The sequence below is a fragment of the Chelon labrosus genome, assembly GCF_963514085.1.
Source record: "Chelon labrosus genome assembly, chromosome: 19".
Lineage (NCBI taxonomy): Eukaryota > Metazoa > Chordata > Actinopteri > Mugiliformes > Mugilidae > Chelon > Chelon labrosus.
In genome coordinates, this window is record NC_140352.1 from 19545258 (window position 1) to 19571561 (window position 26304).

General features: G+C 44.1%; 1 protein-coding gene across 1 annotated transcript; it reads left to right on the forward strand.

The window, feature by feature from the left end:
- Positions 1-511: 511 nt before the first annotated feature.
- LOC311504532 (SH3 and multiple ankyrin repeat domains protein 1-like) lies at positions 512-25861 on the forward strand (the record flags this gene model as incomplete). The annotated part of the gene is made up of 26 exons (XM_084567699.1): positions 512-991; positions 4742-4945; positions 6904-6975; positions 7077-7185; positions 7350-7501; positions 7881-8048; positions 8333-8374; positions 9063-9179; positions 9284-9361; positions 9447-9513; positions 9760-9935; positions 10044-10174; positions 11781-11920; positions 12212-12325; positions 12840-12918; positions 17879-17961; positions 18117-18241; positions 18999-19134; positions 19304-19384; positions 20034-20060; positions 20155-20211; positions 20371-20492; positions 21068-21194; positions 21278-24485; positions 24625-25521; positions 25810-25861. The coding sequence occupies exons 1-26, from the start codon at positions 533-535 to the stop codon at positions 25859-25861; spliced, it is 7023 nt and encodes a 2340-aa protein (XP_084423825.1). The 5' UTR covers positions 512-532.
- Between the last annotated feature and the right edge of the window lie 443 nt (positions 25862-26304).

Genomic DNA, 26304 nt, shown 5'->3' on the forward strand with positions numbered 1-26304 from the left:
GAGGGTGGAATTTTCCTTTAAGAAACTCACATTTAGCTGTTAGCCCTGGGCTGTGCCTCAAACATAGGTCTGCTCTGTTATCACAAAGTAGCAATGATCTTGACCTCACGTGCTGCTAAAGTGGACATCCAACTCACTCTCTTCTGCAAAGAACCTGTGATGCAAATTCACTGAGTTTATATTTAGCCTGTCTTTCATCAGCCTGCTATTCCCCGATGCATTCCCAGTGGCTAAATGGAAAATGTGGACCAGCTCTGTGCTATTTCACACATGTGAACTTATTAGCATTGCCAGTGGCTGGTTTTTCTTTTACTGCACGTGTCTTTTACATACTTATATTACACACATTCTAATTTGTCTAAGTTCACTCTAAATGAAATAAGAGTTAAATGATCAAAGTTTACTCCCTTCTCTGCCTGTTTCCCACAGCATGTTTCTAAGGATGAAGCCAGTCTCATGGGATAGCCATGTTTTATCTCCATGACAGCTATATCACTGAGCCCTCTCTGCAGTGACCCCTGCACAGCAAAGGATGCTGGGAAATAATGAGCACTTTTATCCCGGTCAGGATGACAAAGATGGGGAGGATGAGGAGGAGGAAGAGGAGCAGGGAAGAGAAAATAGAAAAGAGGAAGGTGGACCTGACACGGAGAATGGAGGACTAGATGGTCTGGAGGAAAAGGAAATGACGGGAGGACGACCATCCTGGGAAGGGAAAGGTGGTGAGGTGATGAAACCAGCAGCCATAGTGGTCGGTAGACAGAGAGTAGACCGGCCTCTGAGGCAGGGCAACCAGGGCAACCGGGGTGCACCTTATATGGCCAATAAAGCCCTGCCACATCATCTAGCTGCCAATAAGCAGCAGCATCATCTTATGGCAGCAAAGAGACGAGCTCTCATGGAGCGCAGCATGACCACAGTGGCTCCGCTGGAGGACACTTACCTGACCATGATGGTGTTCCGCATTGGAATTCCTGACATCAAACAAACAGTAGGTGCATCAACAATACTGAGCATACAGTGTTTGTGTGAAATGTTTACACCTGCACATTAATCTCTCAGTCTTCTTCGCCCACAATTTAAAACTGATTTAAATATTCAAAAAGAAAAAAAAAAGAATAAACTGTGATACTCAGTGAAATGAAACCATTTTAAAATCTAGTTATCTTAGTAACATAAAAGTCTCTCTTACAAACAGGGCACTGACTGGTAGTCTTTCCAAATGAGGAAGTAGTTCAAGCCAAATCTCTCTGGTATTACTGCTTCAGAGAGACGTAGCTTTAATTCGACAAACAGACTTTCTTTAAAAAGAAAGTGCAAAAATTATGCAGTTGGCTTTTGTGACCTTTACTTATTCTGGTCTACAGGTTAAGATGATGATTTTGTATGTTTACCCACCCATTAATGACACATTGTCACAAATGAATACCTCTAAACTTCAATTATTCAGGACATAATCTGCTATATACGTACATTTGGGAAGATTTTTCATAAATTGATGAGATGCAGAGACATGGTAAGAATGAAACTTTGGTTACCTCTTTCCCTTAGTGAGGCCCCTTAGTGATCATCCTTTTGTTTTCCCTCCCTGTCTTTCTCTTTGTTGCTTCCCTTCTAAACCCAGCTGCTTTGCACCCCTACATTAAAACCTTTTAATTTTTCTGCAGTGTTGACGCTACATCTGTTTCAAATTAGTTTCTGAAAAGAACCCAGGGGTACTTGATGCAGAGAATTCTTTATATTAGTGCGCCCAACTGCACAAGTACAAGTGAAAAAGCACATCTCTTATTTCAAAGCATTTTTATGCCGGTTATCCCACAGGCTCAGGGCAGAGTCCCAAAAGGAAGTAAGAAATAATACAGAGCTTGACTTGTGTTGAGAAACCTCCAAGTGCAGACATATTCAGACAACAACACCATGTAAGCATCTGTCTTGGGTCAGGTATGGTCATAATTAGTTTCCAAAACTGAAGTTAGAATCATTTCACACTTGCTGCAGCTCACAGCTTCATGGTGACTGCAGGTGAGAATTGGCCAGCCCACACAAACCATATCCAGGTGAGAATGGGTGCCCCACTGTAACCCCTCCCCCGTCATCCTTCCTCCATTTTCAACTCCCTGAACATGCAGACTGTTCTACATGTCAGCTAATCTGCCCTCAATATACCAGTAATTGCTAATTATCTAATAGGTTTTTAATGAGTTTGGGGAGAGCTGAGAAAGTGAGCGACTCTGTAAAGGAAGAAATATGTGGAATGCATCTGTGTTGCTCTCACCTCTCCAAAAGCCACGGGCATTATAGTCAGCTCTGCACTAACAAACACTGAGCATCCCAAACCTCGCAGCTGAAATATTATTAAGCTGAATTAAAGAGGGCTAAAGAGAGAGAGTGAATATTAGGAGCTAGTTAGAGAGACTGAGGGAGGAAGTGAATGTGATTAAGAAAGAGGATGGAAACCAACAAGAAAAGAGGAAAATGTGCATTCTCAAAACCCATAATGCTGCATGCAGGAGATTTAGCGCGCTACCACAAAGGTCCTTCAGGAAAACCATTGATTGCATAAAACAGAACAACAAGGAGGGAAGTGTTGCCATAATGTACAGTACACATTACATTAGACTTCCCTCCCAGCCAGGGATTAGCCACTCGATTGCTCTATTTCTCTAACATACACTGTGACCGGAGAAATATATACACTGCACCGCACACTCCCATAAGACACACACAAACACACACACCCACACTCACACACATATACTTTACATCTCACAGTATATGTGTGCACATATACACACACACTCATCGACATCATGTGGTTTACCTCCCAGGGACCACCAAGACATTGCTACGGCAACGGGTGCCTGCCTCCACTAATGAACTGGTTGCCATGCCAATAGAGTTGGCTACACTATCAAATAGTGCAACACAGTGGGGACTTAAAGGGGGGAGGGGGTGTTTGGGGCAGAGGGTACACGGAAATGTGCTGAGCTGTGCAATTTTACTTAGAGTTCTCTGAAATGGAACAATAGCATGGGTGCATACATCTCATTCAGTCCTCTCTGCGCTGTTGTTAAAGAGCTGGCTTTTGTCATCTCTCCTCCGGCACCAGCCTTCATTATGAAAAGGACAAAAACGATGGTCTTACTGTGGAAATGCAAGGAAGTGGCATAATATGAGGAAATGGGCAGTGCCGAAATCACTGTGAAATCTAGTTACACCACACAAACATAATGATACATCCAAAGTAATTGTTTCATTGTGGCCAGCAAGCCCCGGAGCGAATCACACACAATAACTACAGTGTTACTTTCTTTTCTGGACTGTGGTGCAAATTTGCCATTTCTCATACAAGTATCACAGAATAAAACTAACAAAAGGGAAAGACTTATCCCAGTATAGAATTTTAACATCTTCATTACTAGAAAAGCAGGGAAAATGTGTGAAAAATAAATGTTAACAAGTACCAAAATAACCTGACAGCACAGACTGAGGGGAGAGCATATGTCATCTCATTTCCATGGTTGTGGCAGCTGATTAATTATTTAAAAGTAATGCATTCATATTCTGCACACACCTCATTCTCATGCACTCACCATTTACTGACTGATGTGAGAGCCGTCATGCTACATTATTAATCCATAATAATAAAATGCAGTTGGCCAGACATTTAACAGGGCATGCTAACTATGTTTACACATCATTCATGTTCCTACTCACACTCATAAATACAAAATGAAAGATTAGACATGTCATTAAAACATAGAGGAACAATAGTAAAAGCAAAGGGAAGAGGCTGTAGCTTCTGCTATGAAGTGTTCCTACTTTCTAAGTAAAACAATGTTGTAATTTTAAAAAAAATACAACAGTTAGAAGCAAAAGTCATACATTCTGGGTATCATTAAGACATAGTACATGAGCCTTAGTGTTTTTCAAACATAAATGTCATACACATTATTATGAATGGTTCATGTAAGAGGGTATATCAGAGTTAATGTTATTAATGTATGAACATATAAACAATTTCTAAACTTTGCAGGTTGTTTTGGGGTGGCTAAGAATTTGATAACTTTAGTTAGCCTGCTATATTTTATCCCAGAACTAGCTAGCCTAGAGCTGAGAAAATCTGGGTTAGCCAACGGCTCCTCTCGACTCTTAGCATAGTTAGAAAAGATTTTGATGAAAATATGTGCTAGGGTGAACTAAAACTTGTGGCATTATTGTTTCTGTTTTGTATTAAGTTTCACCTCGTCGAAATTTAAGCTATAATTCCTCCCTTAGCTGTAGTGCTAACTAACGACAGGCTAGCTTTTTTTTTTTTAAGCATTTACTCCAGTATGTCGGCCATTCACTGGCATGCTAAATTGTTAGCCTGGGGGGTTTCTATACGCCAACAATTATCTAGAAGCTAACTTCTCATATCTTACGGTGAGTGTTTCCACTTAAACGCCAAGCATTACTGTGTACACAATATCCTATGTTGTAATAACAAGCCCACACATCCTATTTGAAGGCGGAAGTTGTCTCAATGACTTCTGTTTCAGACACCAATATTGCAGAGAACAGCAATTTGTTTGTGTTGTGTTGAAGTGTCTTAATTCAACATCTAAAACATTAGACTAAAACGTTTTTAAGCATTTTGTTTAGCCATCGTTAATCATTATGACAGGTCCAAAACAGGTGTACAAGAGAGGAACATCAGGCCTCTGACTTGACCTCTGACCTCTAGCCTTGTGTCCTTCAGAGGTGTGTCCAGTTTGACCAGGACTGTACGGCGTGGAACGCTAAGCAGCAGATCATCTGCTCCCTCAGCGAGTCACTGTGGGATGTCTACAACTATGGCCTCTTCCAGCCGGCTGGAGACGGGCGGGATGCCAAGTTCCTGGAGGAGGAGCGCCCCCTGCGAGACTACTCACAGTCCTTTGAGAAAGGGGTGCCTTACCTGGAGGTATGGCAGGGAGGATGATGTGACTGGCAAAGGCCACATAACAAACAAATTCTCTCTGAAATTGTTTCTTCATTCAAATGAAAATAGAGTTGTACAACTGTTTCACGTCCTCTCAGAGTCTTTCAGGTGTAACAGTCTGGTGGGGTGTTACTTTATTCTTTTGTTAGCCTAAACATTGTCACATTTTTTCTTATCCTGTGCATAAATGATATACATTGAGTCCCCAAATACCCACAAAAGTTCTAAAAGTTACCACTACAATTTCTTTGTCGATATCTGAGATATTCCTTCTTCCACTGTATTATTTATAGATACATGTTTTATGTAGGTCTTCATTTTTAGGGTGTTGACTAAACAGCAGCAATTTAAAAATTCTCTCATACAGCTAACACACAAGTTTAATCTTTCCAGCTTTTGCACTACATTTTACTGCACTGTAGTTTGAAAACTTTAGAGCTCATAACTAAATAAAATATGTGAGAACGATGCAAAAGCAGGCAAACAACTCAAAGTGTAGTTCTTTATAATAACCCCCATGATCAATACAGTAAATGAACTGAGTAAATTAAATTTTTACAAAATTGGACAGATTTAATTGCCTTCTGTGTGTTACATAAGCTGCAAATTATATTATGTTTCTCCACTTTTTGGTTAGCGGGTTGCAAGAGAGCTTTCCTGCTGTTATACGGTTATCTCACAGCGCCCTCTGCTGGTTCAGCTGGTGTACATGCTGCACGGTGGGGTGGGGCTGAAAGAGTATCCTGCACTCACAGTTTGGCTTCAAACTAGAGTGTTTACATTCTTGACTTGGCTCCAGATGAGAACATGTCTGTGAACTGATGAGGCCCTGTAATTGAAATATGCTCCACAGCAGAATGTACAGCACTCTGTCAAAGATCTAGGCGAAATAATTACAGACCCATCGGATCCCTGATGGTGCTGCATGACTGATAAGAATCTAAATATTTAAGGTGCCTGAAATCTTTTGCACAATCCTGCACACATTTATAACATAATTATTGCCATCTGAATCACTTCTGTGTTTTTGTGAACTGGAACAGCGTACACAGCACACAGAGGCTTCTGCATACTGTTTGTTCTTATTATGAACCACCACTTACTAATAAGCATATTGTAATTGATGTATTGTATGTATTAGATCTGGTTGCTTCTTTATCCTGGCTGCCATTTCTCTCTCTGTTGCCACGAATACACCGCAGATGGTGGTTCATCTCAGCTTTTGTGTGCTAGACAGGCTCTAGACTTCTCATCTGGTAATTGTTTTGGCGTTATATTATAAAACTGAAGTGGAGACTAAACATCCAATCAGGTGGTTTTCATTGACAGGGTAACCCATTCAAAAAGGAAGTCAAAGGTAAACCCAGCTAACCTCAGTCCACTCATCATTTGAGGCATGTTATGTCTGAGGATGCATTGATTCTCATTTAATTTATATCTTAGGGCATTTTGTATCCCATCTGATTTTTAAGACAAAGGACAATAAACCTTCTGGGATGTATTGCTGCCTTATAATTTATATTTACAGAAAATAAAACAAAAAAAAGGCACATTTTACCTTGATGTTTCATGGAAAACCATAGTTAAAATAACTTGATAGGATGTATTATCAGTGAGAAATTATATTTTGAAATGTAAGTCCATGTAGCACATGAGTTCCTGAACTAATTCAGCATTCAACATGTGTTTTCCCCAGAAACAAAAAAAACCTGACTTAATATTTTAAAGAACTAAATCATGGAGCTTTTCCAGTAACTTTTTGAGTGGGAGAGTGAATTTCTGGAAACAGAGAGTTTAACTGCAGGAATATTGGTGCAGGTTTACACACATGTAGTCATCTTTTTGTCAGTAAGTACATCATGCAGCTGAATGTAATCTAAATTGTGTTGCAGTAGGTTGATTCGCACGTATCACAAGTGTCTTTTTTTTCTGGTCCTCAGTTCAGGTACAAAACCAGAGTTTATAAACAGACTAATCTGGATGAAAAGGCTCTCGCTAAACTCAGCACGAAGGTATGTCTTTTTCCGGTCTGCTGAGCGTTACTGTTTATTGCTGTATGCTATTTGGTTTCATTCTCTGACACGCTTCCCCTTTGATCTTTTTCTACACTCAGGCCAGTCTAAAGAAGTTTCTGGATTACATTCAGACTGGAGCAATAGAGAAAATGGCAAAAGTCCTCGATAAAGGTCTTGATCCAAATTTCCATGACCCCGACAGTGGAGGTGAGTTTCTCGGAGTGTTTTATTTTTTGTCCTGCTACACAGATTTACCCTTTGCTAATACATTTGCAAGTGATATCAAATAGTATAAAAGTATGAGGATGCAAAGTGACTTTCACCTTTCTACCGGTCATCCCTCCTGCCCCCAATCCCACACTGTGGGTCAGAGACCCCGCTCTCTGTGGCCATGCAGTCTGGCCTGTCGGTGGAGGGCATCAGGCTGCTGGTTCAGGGCGGCGCTCACTTGGACTTTAGGAGCAGAGATGGCTTGACTGCAGTGCACAAAGCTGTTAGGGCTCACAATCATGCTGGGCTGATGGTAAGAACCTCAAGTTAAAGTCGCACGCAAGCAGACCGCAAACACTCTCAAGTAGGGCTGGTGGTGTGGAGGGATTCATTTTAATTACAGGGTAAAACCAAAGGAGCACAAGTACCTCATACCTCTTATTGAGGATTTAGTTTTTTTTTCACTTCTCTGTATTAGTATTATTGTTAGTGCTTCATGTGTTGCATAGACCTCCCCACACACACAAACACATCCCACATGCAACCCCCGCGATCAATTTGCAGTATTACAGTAAAAGTGCTATTATGTGTGAGATGGCATATACTGTAAGAACGCAAACAAGATGGCGGCATTTTATAACTGAAAGATGCAGACGACGTGATAATTAACTCCCCGTGTGTCGTCTTTCCAGGCTCTCTTGTCCCTCGGAGCCTCTCCAGACTATAAGGACCGCTGTGGCCTGACCCCGCTGTACCACACTGTGCTGACAGGGGGTGAAACTTCCTGCTGTGAGACTCTGCTCTATTACAGGGCGAAGCTGGGGACGAGGGACGAGAATGGCTGGGATGAGTCCCATCAGGTAGTCCCATTTTAAATTCATAATGAGCCAATCACCTACAAATACAAGTCTGTCTTTTTGTTGATTCCCGTGTGGTTTTAAGGGTTTCCTCTCATATTTTCACGTAAACCATCTCTGGTCTTTGTCTCCAACCTAAACTTAAGCAATGCACCATCATTTCACCGTCTTATTAATGTCATGTACCATCACCCTCAGTCTCCCTCAGTGTTTTCTCACACCTCTCTGCCTTCCTCACTCGTCTCTCCATTCTCTCTCCTTCCTCCCCTCCTTCTCTCTTTCCATAGCACAGGGATGAAGAGGAGTTTGGAATGGAAGAAATACATAAGGTACTCTTCATCCCACCATCCCAGCACCCGTAGCAAAGCTTGCAGAGGCAGAGGCACTGAGAATAATCATTTGTTTCAAAATGTAAATAAACAGAAGTGAATGAGCTGACCACATTGTTTTCCAAAGCCTGTTCAAGTCTGAGTCATTTCCAGTCGAGCCCAGTACAGAAAGAGCATTGGACACTATCTCTTTCTCTCACTGTAGATACGGGTGCATTGCCTACATTATGTCTCTGTGACATTCTGGTAATTTTGCGTTTGTGCTGCGAGCCGGTTGTCATGGTATTTTATTTTGGTTTGCTGTGCTCTGTGTTTTCTTTCTTTACTTTGTACGCATCTTGTGATATTTTAGTCCCTGCAGAAAAATATGAGGAAACCTCTGAGGCTGCTGAAGGCTCATTTCTGTTGTTTTAATGGTTTTTGTTTCCTTTGTTTTTCCACCACAGTGCAATGTAATTGGCTCCCACTTATTTTTTTCTCTAAGAGTAATTTTGGATCTAAATGTGGATGTAAGACATATTATTTCCTTCTCTTTCTCTGTGTATCTATTTTGCGGTGCAACTCTTTTTGTCTCCTCCTAATTCACTGTCCTATATGAAACCATCCACTTCAGTTCAACATGTCTCCTTCTATACTTTGTAATACTGACAGTTTGTGGATATTTCTATTATACTCTTGGCATTAAAAGGCCTGCCAGAATGGCTTTGCACAGCACTTGGAGCATCTGCTGTTTTATGGGGCAGACACCGCTTCTCAAAATGCCTCAGGGAACACTGCACTTCACATTTCTGCCCTGTACAACAAGGCAAGTATGCAAATACCCCTAATATTAAACTGTTAATCCCATAATAATGACTGCTCTTTGTTCTAAAGGAGTTAACCACTTACCTCCCCTTTCTGAATGATCAGGAAAGCTGTGTACGCGTTCTTCTGTACAGGGGAGCAAATAAAGAGGCAAAGAACAAGCATGGTCAGACACCTTTTCAGGTAACGGGTTCAACCATTAATAATATGTATTGAGAAACAAACTAGCTAGGACAATGATATCTCAATTCGTTTTTTGTGTTTGCAGGTAGCTGTAATGTCTGGTCACTTTGAACTCGGGGAAATCATCAAAAACCACAAAGATTCTGACGTAGGTAAGCTTTCCTGTCTCTCCTTGAGGGGTTTTTAAGTAATACAGTCCATTCCCAACCACCTGCCTGCCTTGTATTTATCTATTATTTATTTTCCTTACCAATTTCCCATCCTTTTTCCCTAACAATCTACGCCATTTCTCCTTCCCTTCCATCCTCTCATGTCAAATCTCTCCACTCCTCCTCACTTCTCACACCTGACCTCTGTGTCTCCACTATAAACCTCCTCATCACGTGTCACAACTTTAGTGCCCTTCTTGGAATCACCAAAGTTTGTACCCAAGCGAAAGGAGAGTGCCCACACACTGCCTCTCCCTTCACTTCAATCCCACCCCCTACTGCGCGCTAATAGTGATAACACCATGACCCAGTCTGACCCCCTGGCCCTGCCCAACAAGGCTGCAACCAATCCCAACCCAGGACAGGTACTGAGGACCATTAGATGGATGCTCAATAGACTTTTATGTATAATGCTTTATGTTAGCAAATCATCTTTGATGCTCTGTCTGCATATTTATTTATTTTTTTTGCAGGGCCAGCGCAGGGCCTCCGTGGGCATGAGGAGCTCCAGCAGCCCCAGAACTCGTACTCGTTCCCCCTCCAGGGGGAGAGGAGGCCAAAGTGACACAGAGGAGAGGCAGCGGCAGCCGCGAGGCAGGCAGGGGTGAGGAGACGGCAGCTGGGAGTCACTCATCTCCAGTTACCCTCAGCTACATGCAAAGAAACTTTTATTTGATTCTCAGTTGCACAGGGTGCCCTATTTTTAATCGCAAGAATGTCACATATTCTAAGCCGGGTATCGGCATCGTTCTGCAAAACAAAAGAAACTGAAGTGATATTCACAGCCTGAATAAAAAAGTTTAAAAAATAACAGATGGTAATGCAACAGCTAAATGCTTATAACTTGGTCATAGATGAGAGTCTAGAGCCTCACTTGCGGCTCGGTGAAGCTATTAGTGGCAATCTTAGGTAACAATCTTACAGTGACCTTAATGCGCAGATGGCTACAATATTCAGAATTTGATAAAAAGCAATAAACACAAAGTGCAGCTGATTCAGTTCTGGTGGACAAGTTGTTAAGTTTAAAAATGTTCTCCATCAATAAACACATAATGATTCATCATCAGGGAACGTCTGAACCTAATTTTGTCCTGAGAAATTTCCATCTGGGGCTAAAACAGCAGAATGACCAGCAAGTTGTCATGGTTAAAAATAAACTAGTAAATCCTTGGTACATGGAGGCACGGGTGAATATGGACAAAAAGATATCACCATGAGACATCACTAGATAATTATTATAATATATATTTTTTTTGTATTACAATATTTTTAAGCTTTAGGTTTTAAGGTGCAGATAAGGTATGACGAGGTCAAATATGATTTAATTCGAAAAGGACAGAAATTGGAACATTGATTAAGCTAAATTCATGTTTCATCAGGGTTTTTATGTTGTTGTTGGTTTTGTTTCTTTTTACATTTTGGATATCTCTTTTTTTATATATCACAGTATAAATCAGAATATTCAATCAATAACCAGAAAAAAAGGTTTCACTATAGTTTTTAGGCATAGGCTACAAATTATAAAGGGGAAAGAGAAATACTCAAAAAAGCACCACATAGACATAGAGTGGCATAAAACTGAAATGTCTGGCTCAAACTATGAGAAAAAAAAATCATTTTGAGAAAACAGCCTTTGAAGACATGTATTGTAACAGTTCATGCATTTTTTTTAAATTGAAAATGTCTCTTTATGCCTTAAATTTCTACAAAAAAATCTCAAAATCGACCAGTGCTTTTGTCTGTATTGTCTCCAATGCATGGTACGTGCTCTAAGTGATGTTTAATTTTTTGAAATATAGTGTATCGTGTTGAGAAGTTACAGCTTAACCGACATCTACCGCATGCTTTGCATTATTTTAATGTTTTGATTATACTAAATGCCATTATATCCTAGGCTCCATATTAATTTGATTTGTACTCCCCTGCCAAAATACTGTATTAAACATAGTATTATTAGAGCATAGACTGAAGGCACACTGGCTATTGTTGCTAGTATTTTCTATGTACCACATACTCAATGCTATACTCTGTTAGTAAATAGAAGATTGCACCATTTCTTACTGTCGCTATGACTGATAAGTGTGACTCAGCTGCTGTCTGTCTCAGATGTAGCCCGACAAGTCGTATGTCTTCTCACTTGTTTTATCACAGTGTGGCAACTTATCTCCCAGTTTTGTTAAAGACTCTCTCTTGTCCTTCTCCCTCTGCAGTGCAACCTCAGCGGGAGGGGTTGGAGGTCAGATGAAGCGAATGTACAGCGCTGTGCCAGGCCGGATGTACGTGGCCACTCGCGCCCACTCCGCCATCGGAGACAGAGAGCTCTCACTGAGCAAAGGGGACAAAGTTAAAGGTCATTACCAAATCTCTCAATAGTCTGGTACGATGTTGAGATATTTGTGGTGCAGCTGCACTAGGTTTAATGCGGAAAAATGTAAGACGTTTAAGAAGGGTTGTAACCGAGATGCATCAGCGTCTCATATGCCACAAAGCAATGGATGTTCCCAGCTATTTTAAGATGATTGTACAGTGTTATGCTTAAATAGAATAGCTAAATGTCAATAAGGAAGTAGAAGAGAGTAGATTTACCACCCAAACGATCCATCTATCTACGTGTATATGTTTGTCTTTTCGTTTGTCTCAGTGTTAAGTGTAGGAGAAGGAGGGTACTGGGAGGGAACAGTGAAAGGACGCACTGGCTGGTTTCCTTCAGACTGTGTGCAAGAGGTGGCGGCTCCCAGCAAAGACAATCGATCAGGTGAGACTAAACCTGTGGGAACATGACCTCATTATTGTTTTCTAAAATATTGCTTTGTTCATGGTATGTTTAGACTGCTTTTAAACCACCTTTTGGTTGTGTTGTGTTTCATTCATGTATACATATGTAAGGCATCATAGTACAAAGATTGAAGGGGGGGGGGGGTCATGCTGGAAAATGGGTTACATATTTCCTCAGGCTAGAATAATCCTTCAATTATACTTCATCGTGACACCAAGCACACGCCACACCCATGTTTACCAGCAGGCCCTTTTGCAGCAGACATGTGCATCGCAGCCATTCACCATCCCCGTGTTTTCACAGCTGCACTGCTCACGCAGTAAGCAAACCATATGCCATGTTGAAGACGCAAAAACACAAGGTGTGAATAGATTTGATTTGTTCGTGTGTTGTGGTGAGGGAAAACAAAAGAAATAAATAAACAGGGAAGGTGTCGTGACGGAAGCTGAAAGTTTAATTTGGACACATGTCTCGCCTGCATGTGCCTTTGCAGACACACGAAGCGAGAAAGCCAAGAGGAAGCTCTTCCGTAACGTCACAGTCGGAGCCTACGACGGCACTGATGGCCCCAGGTAAGAAAAACTCTTGGTCAAAAGTAAGTTAGGGCAGCAACGATACTATGAATTATTCAGTTCTGCTATAATTCACCAGTTTTGATGGAAAATGTTGGATTTCAAGTCCAAAATTCTGGAAAAGTGGAAAGTGTTTGTTCTGAGCTGTCCCTGACTGTTCATCCATTGCATGTAAAGTTTGGATGGATAAATCCAACTCAACTCAACCTGACTGACTGCAGCTTTTGATGTAGTTCTGGTTGTGGGTGGTCATATTAGTGTGGGTAGTAAAACGGCTGTCTGCTCTCTGTTTATCCCTGTAAGGTCAGTAAGGGTTACTGAAATATTTGACACGCTGTTGTTTTGTGGCTAGCAAGGGGTTCTTGAATGTGTATTTGCGTCTTCCTGCATTCCGTCTGTTTTCTGCTGATCCTGATCTGCGCTTGTTGTCAGTTATTGTCCGGAGTGAACACGTCAGCGCTCCAAAGAACAAAGAACAGCCATGTCATTTTCTGCTCGGCCCCTTTTGACTCCACCAGACAAATGCACTTGTCTCTTTGACAATCCGCACGCGCGTTGCTTGTATACACTGAACCCAATAATGCTGTAACGAAAGGGAGAGTTTATCCTGCTCTTTGGTGGCGTCTCTTTGAAGCTCCAGCCCAGCCCTGGGCAGCTGCGGTTGTTTGTTGTGAAGCTATGCATGTCTGGAGTTAGTGTGCACAAGAATGTGAAAGTGCGTGTCTTTTTGTGTACATACATCATCCTGCTGGTGAGTCATGAGGAGGCTGCAGCACAGAGCGCTGGTTAGGTCCCTGGGCGAGTGAGAAGGACTTACCAGTTGCCATTCCTGAGGCCTTTCAGCCTCTTAGACATTATAGCTGACATTGCCCTTGTAGTAGTGTCATTCACTTTAATGCAGCTGTGTTCCTAATGGAAGTAGCACCAACCAGGGTTATTTTACCTGAGCTCAGTTGGTTAAGCATAATTGCAGTGGCGTGGGGAAGTGGTGCTCAGTTAAGAGCGAGGTGATCTGGAGCATGTTCTGCCGCTGTAGCTAGGCATTTGGGAGAATGTCAATTACTATTTCGGAGAGAGAAGGAGAGAGGAAGAGTGTTTGCTCGGCTGTGTGATGATGACAGCTCTCTGTTTTAGAGGAGAGGAGGGAGGGAGCGAGCACAAAGTTGGCGAATGTGTGAGAGTAGATCCAGGGTGGGAATCAGCTGTTAGCATATCTGTGATTTACCAGTCAGTGGATGAGCAAACGCTGTCTCTCTCTCTCTATCTGTTGTCTTACATTTATACCCATCCCCCGCATCCCCGCCCCACAAATTCAGCTCTCCATCTCCCCTAGTTTGCAAGCAAACCCGCTTCCTGCCATCCGCCGGCCTCACTCACACACCATACACTCTCCCCCTGATGTGATCATCCCTGGTATTCTCCTCTTCTCTCGCCGCCCTTCTCTCACATTGTCATTCTCTTGTCTGAAACACGCGGGGTGCAGACCATCACACTCTCTCTCCCTCCTTCTCATTCACCCACCTCTCTCGCTCACTCTCCTCCACTCTCGCGGCTCTCTCCGGCTGAGCTCTCGCTGGAAGACCGGGAGGAGGAGGGAGGCAGGAGGAGGGAGGAGGAGGAGGTGGTGGAGAGCGCGTGCGAGAGAGGAGGGGGGGACATGGCAATGGGGGGATGCGGAGAGAGAGATTTCTCTCTCTCCCTCTCTTCTTCGTGGCCGTCACTGGGCCCCAGAAACAGGAGCGTGTGGTTCATTTACAGGTAGCGGCTGTTTCCTCATTCATTGGCTGGCTATGGATGTGAGGAGAGGACAATGGAGAGAGGGGAGAGGTAGATGATGCTATTGAGAGGCCGTGCCTTTTCAAAGACAGACTAATGAGCTATGTATTCTGTGCGTGCCAGTGTGTCTTTGAGCGTGTGTGTGCGCGCTCAATTCTGTGCGTGTGTCTTAGATCTGTATTTTTATTTTTTTTCCTTCTTTGCATGTGTATATCCGCGGAACGGAAGTGGCTATTGAATGGAGACTCTGCAGCATGTTTATTTCTGTGTCTTCTCCCGTGTGTTTGAACACCGTGTGTGTGTGTGCATGAAAGAGAGCACATATTGATGCATTTCAGTCAGACAGTGTGGGTGTATTTCATTCTCTTTGAGTCATGATTTCTATAAGCAGATATTCTGAATTCACCAGGACTTCCATATATTCCCGTTCCATTAAAAAAAAAAAAAAAAGCTATGGTCACATCCCATGTCTCTATGTATGTCACTGTATCATTAAAATCTGGTGGTGTGTTTTTTTTTTGACTGTGCAGAGGGATGAAAGTGAAGAAGTCAGTAAATGGCAACAGTGCGATTCTTCGCTTTCTTTTGAGCTCTCGTTTCAGATACCAGTCATTTCTGTGCATGCTTGTGTGTGTGTGCATGCGTTTGTCTTGATGTGCGCGTGCATGCGACTATATACACTGAATAAATTCTATGTGGTTTTGAAATGTAAGTGTGTGTCCTTTCTGTGGGAGTGTCTCTCATGGACCTATTTTATATTTATGCGCTGTTCATCTGGCTACCACGCACCCATTCACAGTGTGTGTGTGTGTGTCACTAACATCTGCCAACTGCTTCACTTGTGCTGTGCGGGTAATGTCCCCACATAGCTGGTCTATCTGCATGTACATTCAGCAGGTGAATGGTTAAAAAGCTGCCTTTTTTCTCAGTGATTGTGGATAGAAGAGAGGATGACTCAGGAGGGTACATAATAACTCTAGTCTCTAGTAGGCTTACAGCTTCATTGCAGCCAGTTCAGTGAGAGCGTGTCCTATTAGCCAACAGCAATTAACCAGGGACGTTTGCGCTTTTTATGGTCCTCCTTGGCTGGGATATGGTGGTCAGTGTAGTGACAGACGAGTGGAATGGCTTTATGTATAAGAAATCAGGTGTGTTAGTGTGAGTGTAAGACGACAATGCAGCTTAGAAGGACCTGGAGGACCAACAGTGGCCATGTTTCCCCCTTGTACAAGTGGATGGATGAAGAGCCCGATGGATCTGTCCACCCACTCTGTGTTACTTTGATCCTCAGAGAGGGAAAGCATGGTGGAGGACAGGGTGAGAGAAAAAGGAATGAGGTGTGAGGAGCAGATGGCTGGAAGGCGGCTGTGCGTTGGCGAAACAGTAACATTGATGGAGAACACACAAGGGATGGACCTCAGTAGGGGAAACTAGCAATCGTCTGTTCAGTGCTAAAGTTACGGCTTGATGTCGAAGTCTGGATCTTCAGCCCTGCAGGGCGACGCGCATGACTCTGATGTACCTCTGTGATTCCACAGCCAAACTTTGTTCATTATGTGCTCTGCCAGATTAAACAGACAAGAACCTGCCGGGTCTGTACTCTTAAGAAGTGGTTGAATATAATATTATTCTGTTATTGGTATTTTAATACCAGTGGGTGTTTCAGAAGTGGTTGAGGCAGAATGCAGTGATGCGATCCTTTGCCAGACATTAAAAAAACAACAACCAGAGAAGACCCTTACAACCCAAAATTGAATTAAAAGGTTTTAAATGTTATTTTTTACCAAATGGTTCAATTACTTTGTTATCCCGATTAGAGGCTGACTGCAGATCCTATTACTAGGGAGTCAAACTAAAAGTTGCATTTATGTTTAGTTTATGTTGGATTTAGCCTCACTATTTGGGTTTTGGGTCTGCTGACTCAAGCAAAGAAGGCTGAATTTGTGTGCAGCCTTGCAGTTAGCAATGCCTGACTGATTTAATTCAGATCCAAAAAAAAAATCCCAGCTACATTCCCTACTTTTCAGGAAGCTTCTGGCATGAATGCACACAATTTACCCAAACTTCCCAACTAAAGGAGGGCCAGAACAATCCCAGTGGAAACTTCTCCTCGAGCATACCCAGAGTAGTTTTACTGCAGTCAAGCTATCACTGTAAATAAAAGACAGTTCTTTGACCACACCACTCGTCTTGTTCGCCCGCTGTTCAGCCCTTCTAGGAAATCAGATCCTTTGATTTGATTTCACTTGGAGTGTCAGTTTGAGTTAGCTTGAGTAGCACAAACTAACACTGAAATGAGCTGCCTATTAAAGAAATATCTGGAATTCCTCTTAAATCATACAGCTCTGCTCAAGCTGTGGGCTCTCAAACAGAGGCAGGGTGAATTGACATTGTTAGAAAGTCAAGTCCAGAAATGAGTCATGAGATGTGGCAGTGTGTAGTCCATTTAACCAGTCCTATATTAGAGAAAGGGTAGTAAAGCAGCCCAGCCAAAAAGTCCCAGACAGTGGTAATAGAATAATGAAGGAGCTTCCTGAGCCACTACTCCAACTGTTTCATAATAAGATTGTATCTCCAGCGTCTGTGATCACAGTTACTGTCCTCTCAGGCTGTGGTCTTTGAGCGAGAGGAGTTGCTTGTGGGGGAGATTAGAGGCCTGTCCGACTTCGTCTTGTACATAATCTGAAGTGTCATGTATGACCGGTAGTGGTGCGCAGGAGTCTGTGTAGCTGTATCCTTGCAAAAGCTGCCAGGGGCAGTGAACTCAATTTACGTGCATTTGGAAGTTTCCATTATCAGTGTATGTGCACATTTTTCTAATGTTGCTGTTCCCCCTGGCCCAGTGCTTGTCAGCTCTAGCTGGATTCGTCCATAGTATGGAATATCATCTCATAAACAATTCCCCCCATTGTGGCACTAACTGTATCCCTGCCATCATCCCCTTTGTGCACCACCGCTTTTTGTATGACATTCTCAAGCCAACTTATCTTTTGCTGCAGTGTGATTTCATAATGTGATGCAGTATAGCTGTTTTCCACATTGACAGAATGCATTATTTGCATGACAATAAGATGTTTTAGTTGTTGCAGAAGTCATATAACTCTCCTCTTTTCCAATTCTCTTTCTTTATTACCCTTTCTCTCTTCATCCCAATTCCCATGCCTCCCCCTTTTCTCCCTCTAAGTGACTACATCATTAAGGAGAAGACAGTGCTCCTACAGAAGAAAGACAATGAGGGCTTTGGCTTTGTACTTAGGGGAGCCAAAGGTGAGTCTCGTCTTGAAAATCTACCACATATTCTTCCATCTCCAAAGACTTTTCTGTCTCATATGCTTGTTTTTTACCACAATAATCTCCCTAGCGCTGTGTGATTACCAAACCTGCATCCATTCATGGTCAATCCTTGTTTTATCCTCTTGCAGCTCAGACTCCCATAGAGGAGTTCACTCCAACGCCAGCATTCCCCGCGCTGCAGTACCTGGAGTCTGTTGATGAGGGGGGTGTGGCGTGGAGAGCCGGCCTGAGGATGGGGGATTTCCTCATCGAGGTAGGGACCAAGATACAGGTCAACCCCCAGTTGAAATTATTATTATCCACTACAGATGCAGCTTGCAGATCCACTGAACTTGTAGACCTAATTTCTAACAAGTTAAAAGTGGTTGCAAAATTGTGTCAGCACGAGTTGATGGATCATTATGCATTGTTATTACATTTTACTTTTTAACAAATTATTATCACCCAGCTCTTCTCTCTTGTCCTCACACTGAATGCAACACGTGTAGGCATGTTCCTATAGGGAGAAGACTGGGTGAAGAGAAGTGGGCACATCGAAAAAGTACATTAAAAATAACCACCATTTTCAAGTTCTGTATATGACGTGCATTTTAGTAAAGGTTGGTGAGGAGATGTTGATTTGTGACAACCATGAGCAGCTCAGACTGTAACTTTGTGGACATTTTGTACCTTTAAAATTTCCGGTATGCTGGCTTGAAAATGCATTTCTAAAAGTGGTGATTGTCAAACCTCTGTTAAAGCTGACACATCCTGCTAATTGGTATTCAGCCTAATATGAGTCACTTAAGTAGCAACCCAAGCTCTTGTAACTGTGATTTACTTTAGCTGCTGCCTGAATTGCCGGTGCACCTGTACAGAGCAAAATGAGAAGGAAAAAACTTCAAAAACAAACGCAGGAAAGACACATTGTCTGTATTGTTTGAGGTCCTTGAGTGCATTGTTAAAACTTAATTGGCAATGATTGCAGCACATCAGCTCATGCCGCTGCTCTCCGTCTTCGTGTCCGCCAGGTGAACGGGCAGAATGTGGTGAAGGTTGGTCATCGGCAGGTGGTCAACATGATCCGACAGGGCGGCAACAGTCTCATGGTGAAAGTTGTGATGGTTGCTCGGAACCCCGAACTGGAGGACACTGCGCGGAAGAGAGGCAAGAGTCAGCTTTCCTTGTCTGTCATTTCCATGCTATGTTTATGATGTGACGATAAAGGTGATTGCATGTTTACTCCACCCTAAAAGCCCGTTGCGATGTGGTTGACTGCGTGTTTATACAAGACTCCTAAACATTAAGACTGCATTTGGCTTGCTTCCCTTGGCAGCCCCGCAGCAGACTAAAAGACTGACTCCTCCTGCCATTGCCCTGCGCTCCAAGTCAATGACATCAGAGCTGGAAGACATGGGTGAGATGATAAAGGATATAAAGGAGTGAAACAAAAAATAAATAATACATTTAAGTGCCCCACAGCTTTATTTTTTTGTTTTTCTGAGGGAATCACATTGAAATAGCTTCTTTTTGGTTGGTTAGCAGCCTTTCTGCAGAATGATGGTATACTACTGTGGTACTATTAGGACAACACAGCATTAAATATTAACAGAGTCGATGCAGAGGGGCAAGAAAATTATCTAGTAAGGTGCAGTTTAGTTTTTTTCAGCAGCAATAGCTTGATAGAGAGGGAGTCTTTTGATTCATTTGCACCTCTGATGTTTCCCATGAAGAAGAAACATGATAATTAAATAGTGAGGTTAACAGCTATAAGAGCAATTGCGTGTTGTTAAATGATACTTGTCTAATGCCATCCTTAACAAACTGCTCTGGTTTTTTTTTTCTCCTGAACCCAATACGCTGCGTGCAGTGGACAAAGGTGGGACAATCATGGATTTGTGCTCTCATGATTATTTCTGTCCCCATCACCATCCCTGTCATCACACCAGCATTCACTCCATCACATGTGTATGTATTTCATCATTTCATCTTGCTTTATACGCGCATGACTCTATAGCGGTTCTAGTGACACCTAATTCCTGTTTCCCAAATTATGCATGCAACAGCTGCGTCTCCGTGGAAAAAGAAAGCAGGTGAATATTGGCCTTTATCATTACCCATATCAGCCCTTGAGCCTTAATTAAAAGTCAGCCTGTTTGATGCTCGTATTTTCTCCTCGTTTTCCAGAATATGAGTCCTCTCAGGCTCCCGATAAGAAGAGGACAGTTTATCAGATGGCGTTAAGTAAGAAGTCCCTCTTACTGTTATTGTCATACTGTATAAAGGTTGTTTTTGAGCCATACAGCATGCAGGAGAGGGTTCTTGCTGAAATTCTCCTTTCATGTTTCTTTGCGCTTCGTGCTCCCCTTCACTGCCTCACTGCCTTTCTCTATGTTTTTGTAGATAAACTGGATGAGATCTTGGCTGCTGCCCAACACACTATTACATCAGACAACCAGGGCCAGAGAGGTCATGGGGGCAAGAGGGACCGGAGCAAGAGTATTGTTCCCAACGTCTCCAGCGAGGTACTGTTGGGAATCAGAAGGAAATAGTTGTTACGACCGCTAAACTGGGGGTCTTGCTAGCATTTTGAGCACAAGCTACTGTGTAATCTAGAAAACTGATCAGCGATCTCTCTTCTTGTAATACAATGCAATACTGATTAACATATATGACAGTGCTTCTCCGCTGCTTTAGGATATAGCATATATTTAGTCATGGAAGTGACTCATACTAGCAAAAATGATGCCTATCTCTAAAGCAGCTTGGTCTTTAGCTTTTCTTTTAGCTCTCTGTGTTCTCCTGCCCTCACTGCACTTAAGAGAAAATGATTGACAATGGACCACCCACACCAAAACATTTGTTTAAGTGTGAGTCAGGTTGTGTCCATTCATCTGTGCTCTGTTGCCTGATACGCTAATACACCAACTGTTTTTTTCTGTATTGAATCATATTGTATATCTACTTAATATCAGCTCAACAGCCAAGATCAATTTTATTTGAATATATCTGACTAAATGTTTCAACTCTTATCGCTACTGCATCCATCCTTTCAAATTCTCTTTTGCTCCCTGTTCTTGTGGTGTTTGGTCACCTGAAGCAACCATATGAGCAGCAGTCGCCAATGAGTTTGGTTCAGCCTGGACCTGGTTTTGGCTACAACCAAGCTCATTTCCAACCAGGCCACGGTCCTCAGCATGCCGTCATGATGCGTCAGAAATCTATTGGTAATGTCAATTGTCATGGAAAGATTTCTGCCATCTCAATGTATAAGCTCATTTTTTACAACTGCTCATGTTCTTATTCTCAGGTGTAACAGAAGAGGAAAGGCAGTATCTACACCCACCTGCTATGAAACTGGCTCGCAGCTTGTCAGTGCCTGGACCAGAAGAAATCCCCCCACCACCTAACACATCTGCCCCAGAACCGCCTTTATCTGCAGGCCCTCATCCTGGGAGAGGGCCTGCTATGCCCATACCCCCTGTGTCCCAAGCCCATTACCAGCTCCATTCTCAGCCTGCGCATCCTACTCAAGCTGGCTGGGAAAGGAGTGGGCCTGGTGGGATGAACCAGCAGGTCATGGTTCCCACCCTCCGCAGGCAATCTGAAGGACTGTGCATCAGAGAGCCAGAGGCTCCCAGGAGAGGTGGTGGCAAGATGGGAGGGTTACGGAGAGGGTACAGCAGTGCTACACCACCAACAAGTGCTAAGCCTAAGGCCCAACAGGCACAACAACATCACCCACATGTGTCCAACCGGGAGCAAGGTGGAGGGGTTGGCAGAGGGGTAGCAAAGAGGGGAGGTAGGGGAGCTTTGATGAAGCAGTCAAAAGTGGAAGATGGGCTGAGGCAGCATCGAGGAAAAGGAGGTGCAACCAAAGAGAAGAGTTCCATCCCCATCCCCACTATTATTGTCAAGGCGCCCTCCACCAGCAGCAGTGGTCGAAGCAGCCAGGGAAGCAGCATGGAGGCTGAGCCCTCCCAGGACGTGGAAGAACAGGGAGACGTAACCCCAGAGAGCACCAATGCCAGCCTTCCCTCACCACTCACCCCCTTGCCACCTCAGCCCCCTACATCCACTTCCTTGCCTTCATCAACTGTTGCCCCATCTGTTACCTCACAACAAAACCTGGAAAACTTTGATTACACTTCAACATTTGGTTCAGCATTTGGAGAAGGAGGGGCGCGCAGGGAAAGAGAACGTTTCAGAGATATGAGACGAAAGAGTGCTTCTTTCTTCCTCTCATCTGAAGAGGACATCCAAGGGGAAGCAGGAGGTGGAGGAGGAGAAGGGGGAGGTGGAGCACTAGGGACACGAATTCAACCTTTACAAAGCTCCCAAATGGAAGTGCCCACCCCTCGACTTCGCCCCTCCAAGTCTATAGATGAAGGCATGTTTTCTGGAGACAACTATGTGAACTATTCCAGCAGCATGCCCCCGGCCTTTGGTCTGCCTGAGTATTCTTCCCCTATCCTTAGTCAAGATGGCCAGCCCAAGTCAGCACCTTCAATGTATGGCACCCAACCTGCGACTACCTTCATCCACCCACTAACAGGGAAAGTTCTGGATCCCTCGTCCCCACTTGGTCTGGCCCTGGCTGCCAGAGAAAGGGCTTTGAAGGATGACCGCAGGACACGACGGGAGGACAGACACTTTGGCCGGCAGCTGTCCACAGTAGGATCTTTCCCCACACCTGTTCAGACTCCAACACCTTCACTTTTTGCGACCCCGACACAATCAGCCTACACTTCACCTGTGTCCCTCCACCTAAGCTCCCCAACTGCCACCACTTCCCCTGCATCTTTGAGCCGGCCACAGTCGCCTAGAATATTACGTCTGGGAGGAGGTGGGGAGAGGATGGAGAGAGAAAAGGAGGCAGGACCCAGGGAGGGTCTTAGAGTTCGCTTCTCCGAGGACAGAAACAGTCAGTTTTCAACACAATATTACCCAAGGGAGAGAGAAAAAGAGGTATATGATAGCAGACCTGCTCTACCCTTGCAGCCTCCTCCCCCGCCAGCTCAACCGGCTCCTCGCAGACCATCTTTTCTGCAGATGGAGGCCACTCCCAACACCAGCTACATTCCTCAGTACACTGTCCCCACAGCCCCAGCACAGGCACATGAAGCTATGGGGGAAGCAAGAACTGGGGCGGGCGGAGGCCTAGGACTGATGGTTCTACCTCCACCAGCTCCCTCAATAGACGCAGATGATGAGTTTGTCTTTGCAGATCCCTTGCCTCCTCCTTTACAGTTTGCTAATGGTAAGAATGAGAGAATCCACGAGTTTCATGAGCATCATCATCAACACCAGAATCAACACCTTGCTTCTGTTGCTCCACCTCCCCCACCCCCTCTTCCATCTCCCAAGTCCTCAAATGCTCCTCCACCCTCTTCGCAGGGTGGTGACTCTGCTGCTTCCAGTCTTACGTCCTATGACAGTGAGGTAGCCAACCTCACACAGTCAGCTCTATCTCCGTCTTATCCATCCCCACAGATATTTCCCCCTTCCTCCACCACCATCACCACCTCTGCTTCTGCTTTGCCTGCCACATCACTACACAGACCCCAGCCCATGTCCCATTCTCATCCCTATTACAGCAGCTCTAATGACACCTCAGTAGGTTTTCATACCCCAGCCCAGGACAGAGGCACAGCTGCCCTTACCACCACCATGACCTATGCTACCACTACCATGACGGCAACTGCTGCTGCCACCACCACCACAACCTCTCCAGCATCCTCTGACTACAGCATGACCATGGCTGGGCCTAAGGCTGGCCTCAGCACAGGGGGAAAAGCTGCTGATCACACCAATCACACGACTATTTTACCCAAGAGTGGAGACTGGCAAGACGCTGTGGTGGACTCTGGAATTGAAGAGCTAGATAGTCATAGCAGTAGTGACCATCATTTAGAAATGCTTGGACTGAGTGGGTTGAGAGGAGAGAGAGGAGGGGTTGGAGGAGACGGGCGAGGAGGAGAGGGAGAGAAAGGCGGTGAACATCAGGATCCTTGCACAACCTACTCAGGTGGGCAAACATTTGAGGTACACAGCGCCAAACTGGCAAACCCTGTGTTTCCAAAAATGACTCATTACAAGGAGGGGGGAGGGAGGGGCCTGTCTGTAGCACTACGTAGGCAGAACAGCACCAACCCTGCTCCTTTGCAGTTACAGAGGCACAGCAACCCAGAAGATGGTAGTTTAGATGGAACTTATATAGATGACAGGAAGCACAAGCAGAGTCGATCCAAAATGGAGGATGGCTTTAGCTCTGCGCTGGCTGCCTGCTTAGAGAGACCCATGGAGAATCGATCATTGGGCTGGAGTGATATTGGGGAACACGAACAAGGGGTAATCCAGAGAGGCGGCATTGTTTTAGAAGGCCGCAGAATTCACTCACCGCTTTCAGGCGTGAAAGCCAGCATTATCAATGAGCTCAGTTCCAAGCTACAACAGATGAGTGGCATGAAGAGCATGGACGACTGGAGTCACGCTCCAAAGTCTCCCACCATGCATAGGTTTGTTTGTTTTTATTCCACTGAGTTTAAAATTAAGTTTAAAAAGATTATATTACTGCTCATTTTATCAAGATTTTCAAGTTCATTTCAATGTCTCTGGGGGATTGAAGCTGACTTGTTCATTTTATGTGTCTTTCAGGTATTCAGCAGATTTCACTGACATGTTTCACAGCCCCCCCACTGGTCGCTCCACCTCACCACTGCCCACATCCTCCCCACAGCATCGTCAGATCCTGACGCCCAACCTTGCAGCCACCCCTTCTGTTTCACCTACACCTCAAGCCCCAGTTCAGCGCAACTGGACCCGATCCCCTTCTCCACAGATGCCTACCTCCCCAGTTCATTCGCATCCTCCCCATTCTCCAACATACTGCCCATACCCAACATCACCAAAGCATAGGTCCAAGATGCGGCGGCAGACTTTTGATTTTCAGTGCAGTCCCACTAAGGAGATGCGGTCTTCAGTCTCCCGACGCCGGGCTCCCAGCCCTCTTATCTATAACACTGAACAGCCAAATCCCGCCCCTCCCAGACCCTCCTCTCTCCCTATCCTTCCCAGTACGCCTGTCTACAGTGGCCCCTTTGACTTTCCTGGGCCCCTCACTCCTCCTTCCCCAGGCCTTCCTCTAGGAGACACTTATCGGGCTTCAACTCCTCCAGTATTCTCCCCATCTGGTGTGCAAAGTCCAAACCCCCTTCTTGTCTCCCGCTCTCTCTCCCCTACTCATTTTCTCTCTGGAGCCTCCTCCCCCATGCATTTGCCACCCAGCCCTTCCTGTCTCAACTACCCCCATCTCAACGCTCCTCCACCAGCCAAACCATTTGCCATCAAACCCCTTCCCTACTGGACCAAGTACGACGTGGCCGACTGGCTGGCTTATCTAAACCTGGGTGAACACAGAGAGCGTTTTATAGACAATGAGATAGATGGATCGCATCTACCTTCGCTCACCAAGGATGACTTCTTGGACCTGGGAGTGACACGAGTGGGACATCGAATGAACATCGAAAGGGCGCTGAAGAAACTCACTGACAGGTGAGGGAGGACTAATAGACTCTGGAACACGTAGGCGCAACGAAGTCAAAAGGTCAAAAAGGAAACACTGGATAGTGAAGAAAAGTCAAAGTGTCTCATTAGTTCCACGCAAGTTAGCTCCATCATCCCCTTCCTCCATTAGATATTTATAATTTGATAAGTTATCCCATCTTCTCTCCATACTTTTATCTTCTCTTTATTAACCTGTGTTAGAAACCCCGTTAAGTTTGCTCTTTATTTAAGTTCTACCCATTCTTATTCTTTGATTTGGCCTCCTTTTCTCCCCAGGCGGCTCTCCTCTCCTTTGCATGTCACTGCTTCTCCCCAAGACACAGACTGAGTGAATAAAGGGGTGAATCAAAGATGAAAGAAAGGCAGAGAAACAAATTGACAAAGATGAACAATGACAGAAGATTTGCAAGAGAAGAACTGAGGACGTCAATGGGTTGTTTTGAACCAATATGGTGGAGGGTGTTGTCTTGCAAATTTGCTTCACATGTAGAGAAAACTAATGAAATTTGTGAAATGACTGGAGTGTGAAAGAGTATGTAAGTAAGTATTTCTGAAGGTGACGCTCTTTAATGGAAACTATTCTTTAAACTTTTAATGGACAGGCATTTAATTAACACACCGTTTTGTGCTGTAAAAGAATAAACACACACGCACTTACACTCATGTTCTCGTACACACTGACAGATGAATTCTCACACCATCTGCTGCTGAGCAGCAATGAGAAAACTTGAGTCTGAGTTCAAAGAAAAGTTGAAAAGTTGCTGCTTAAAG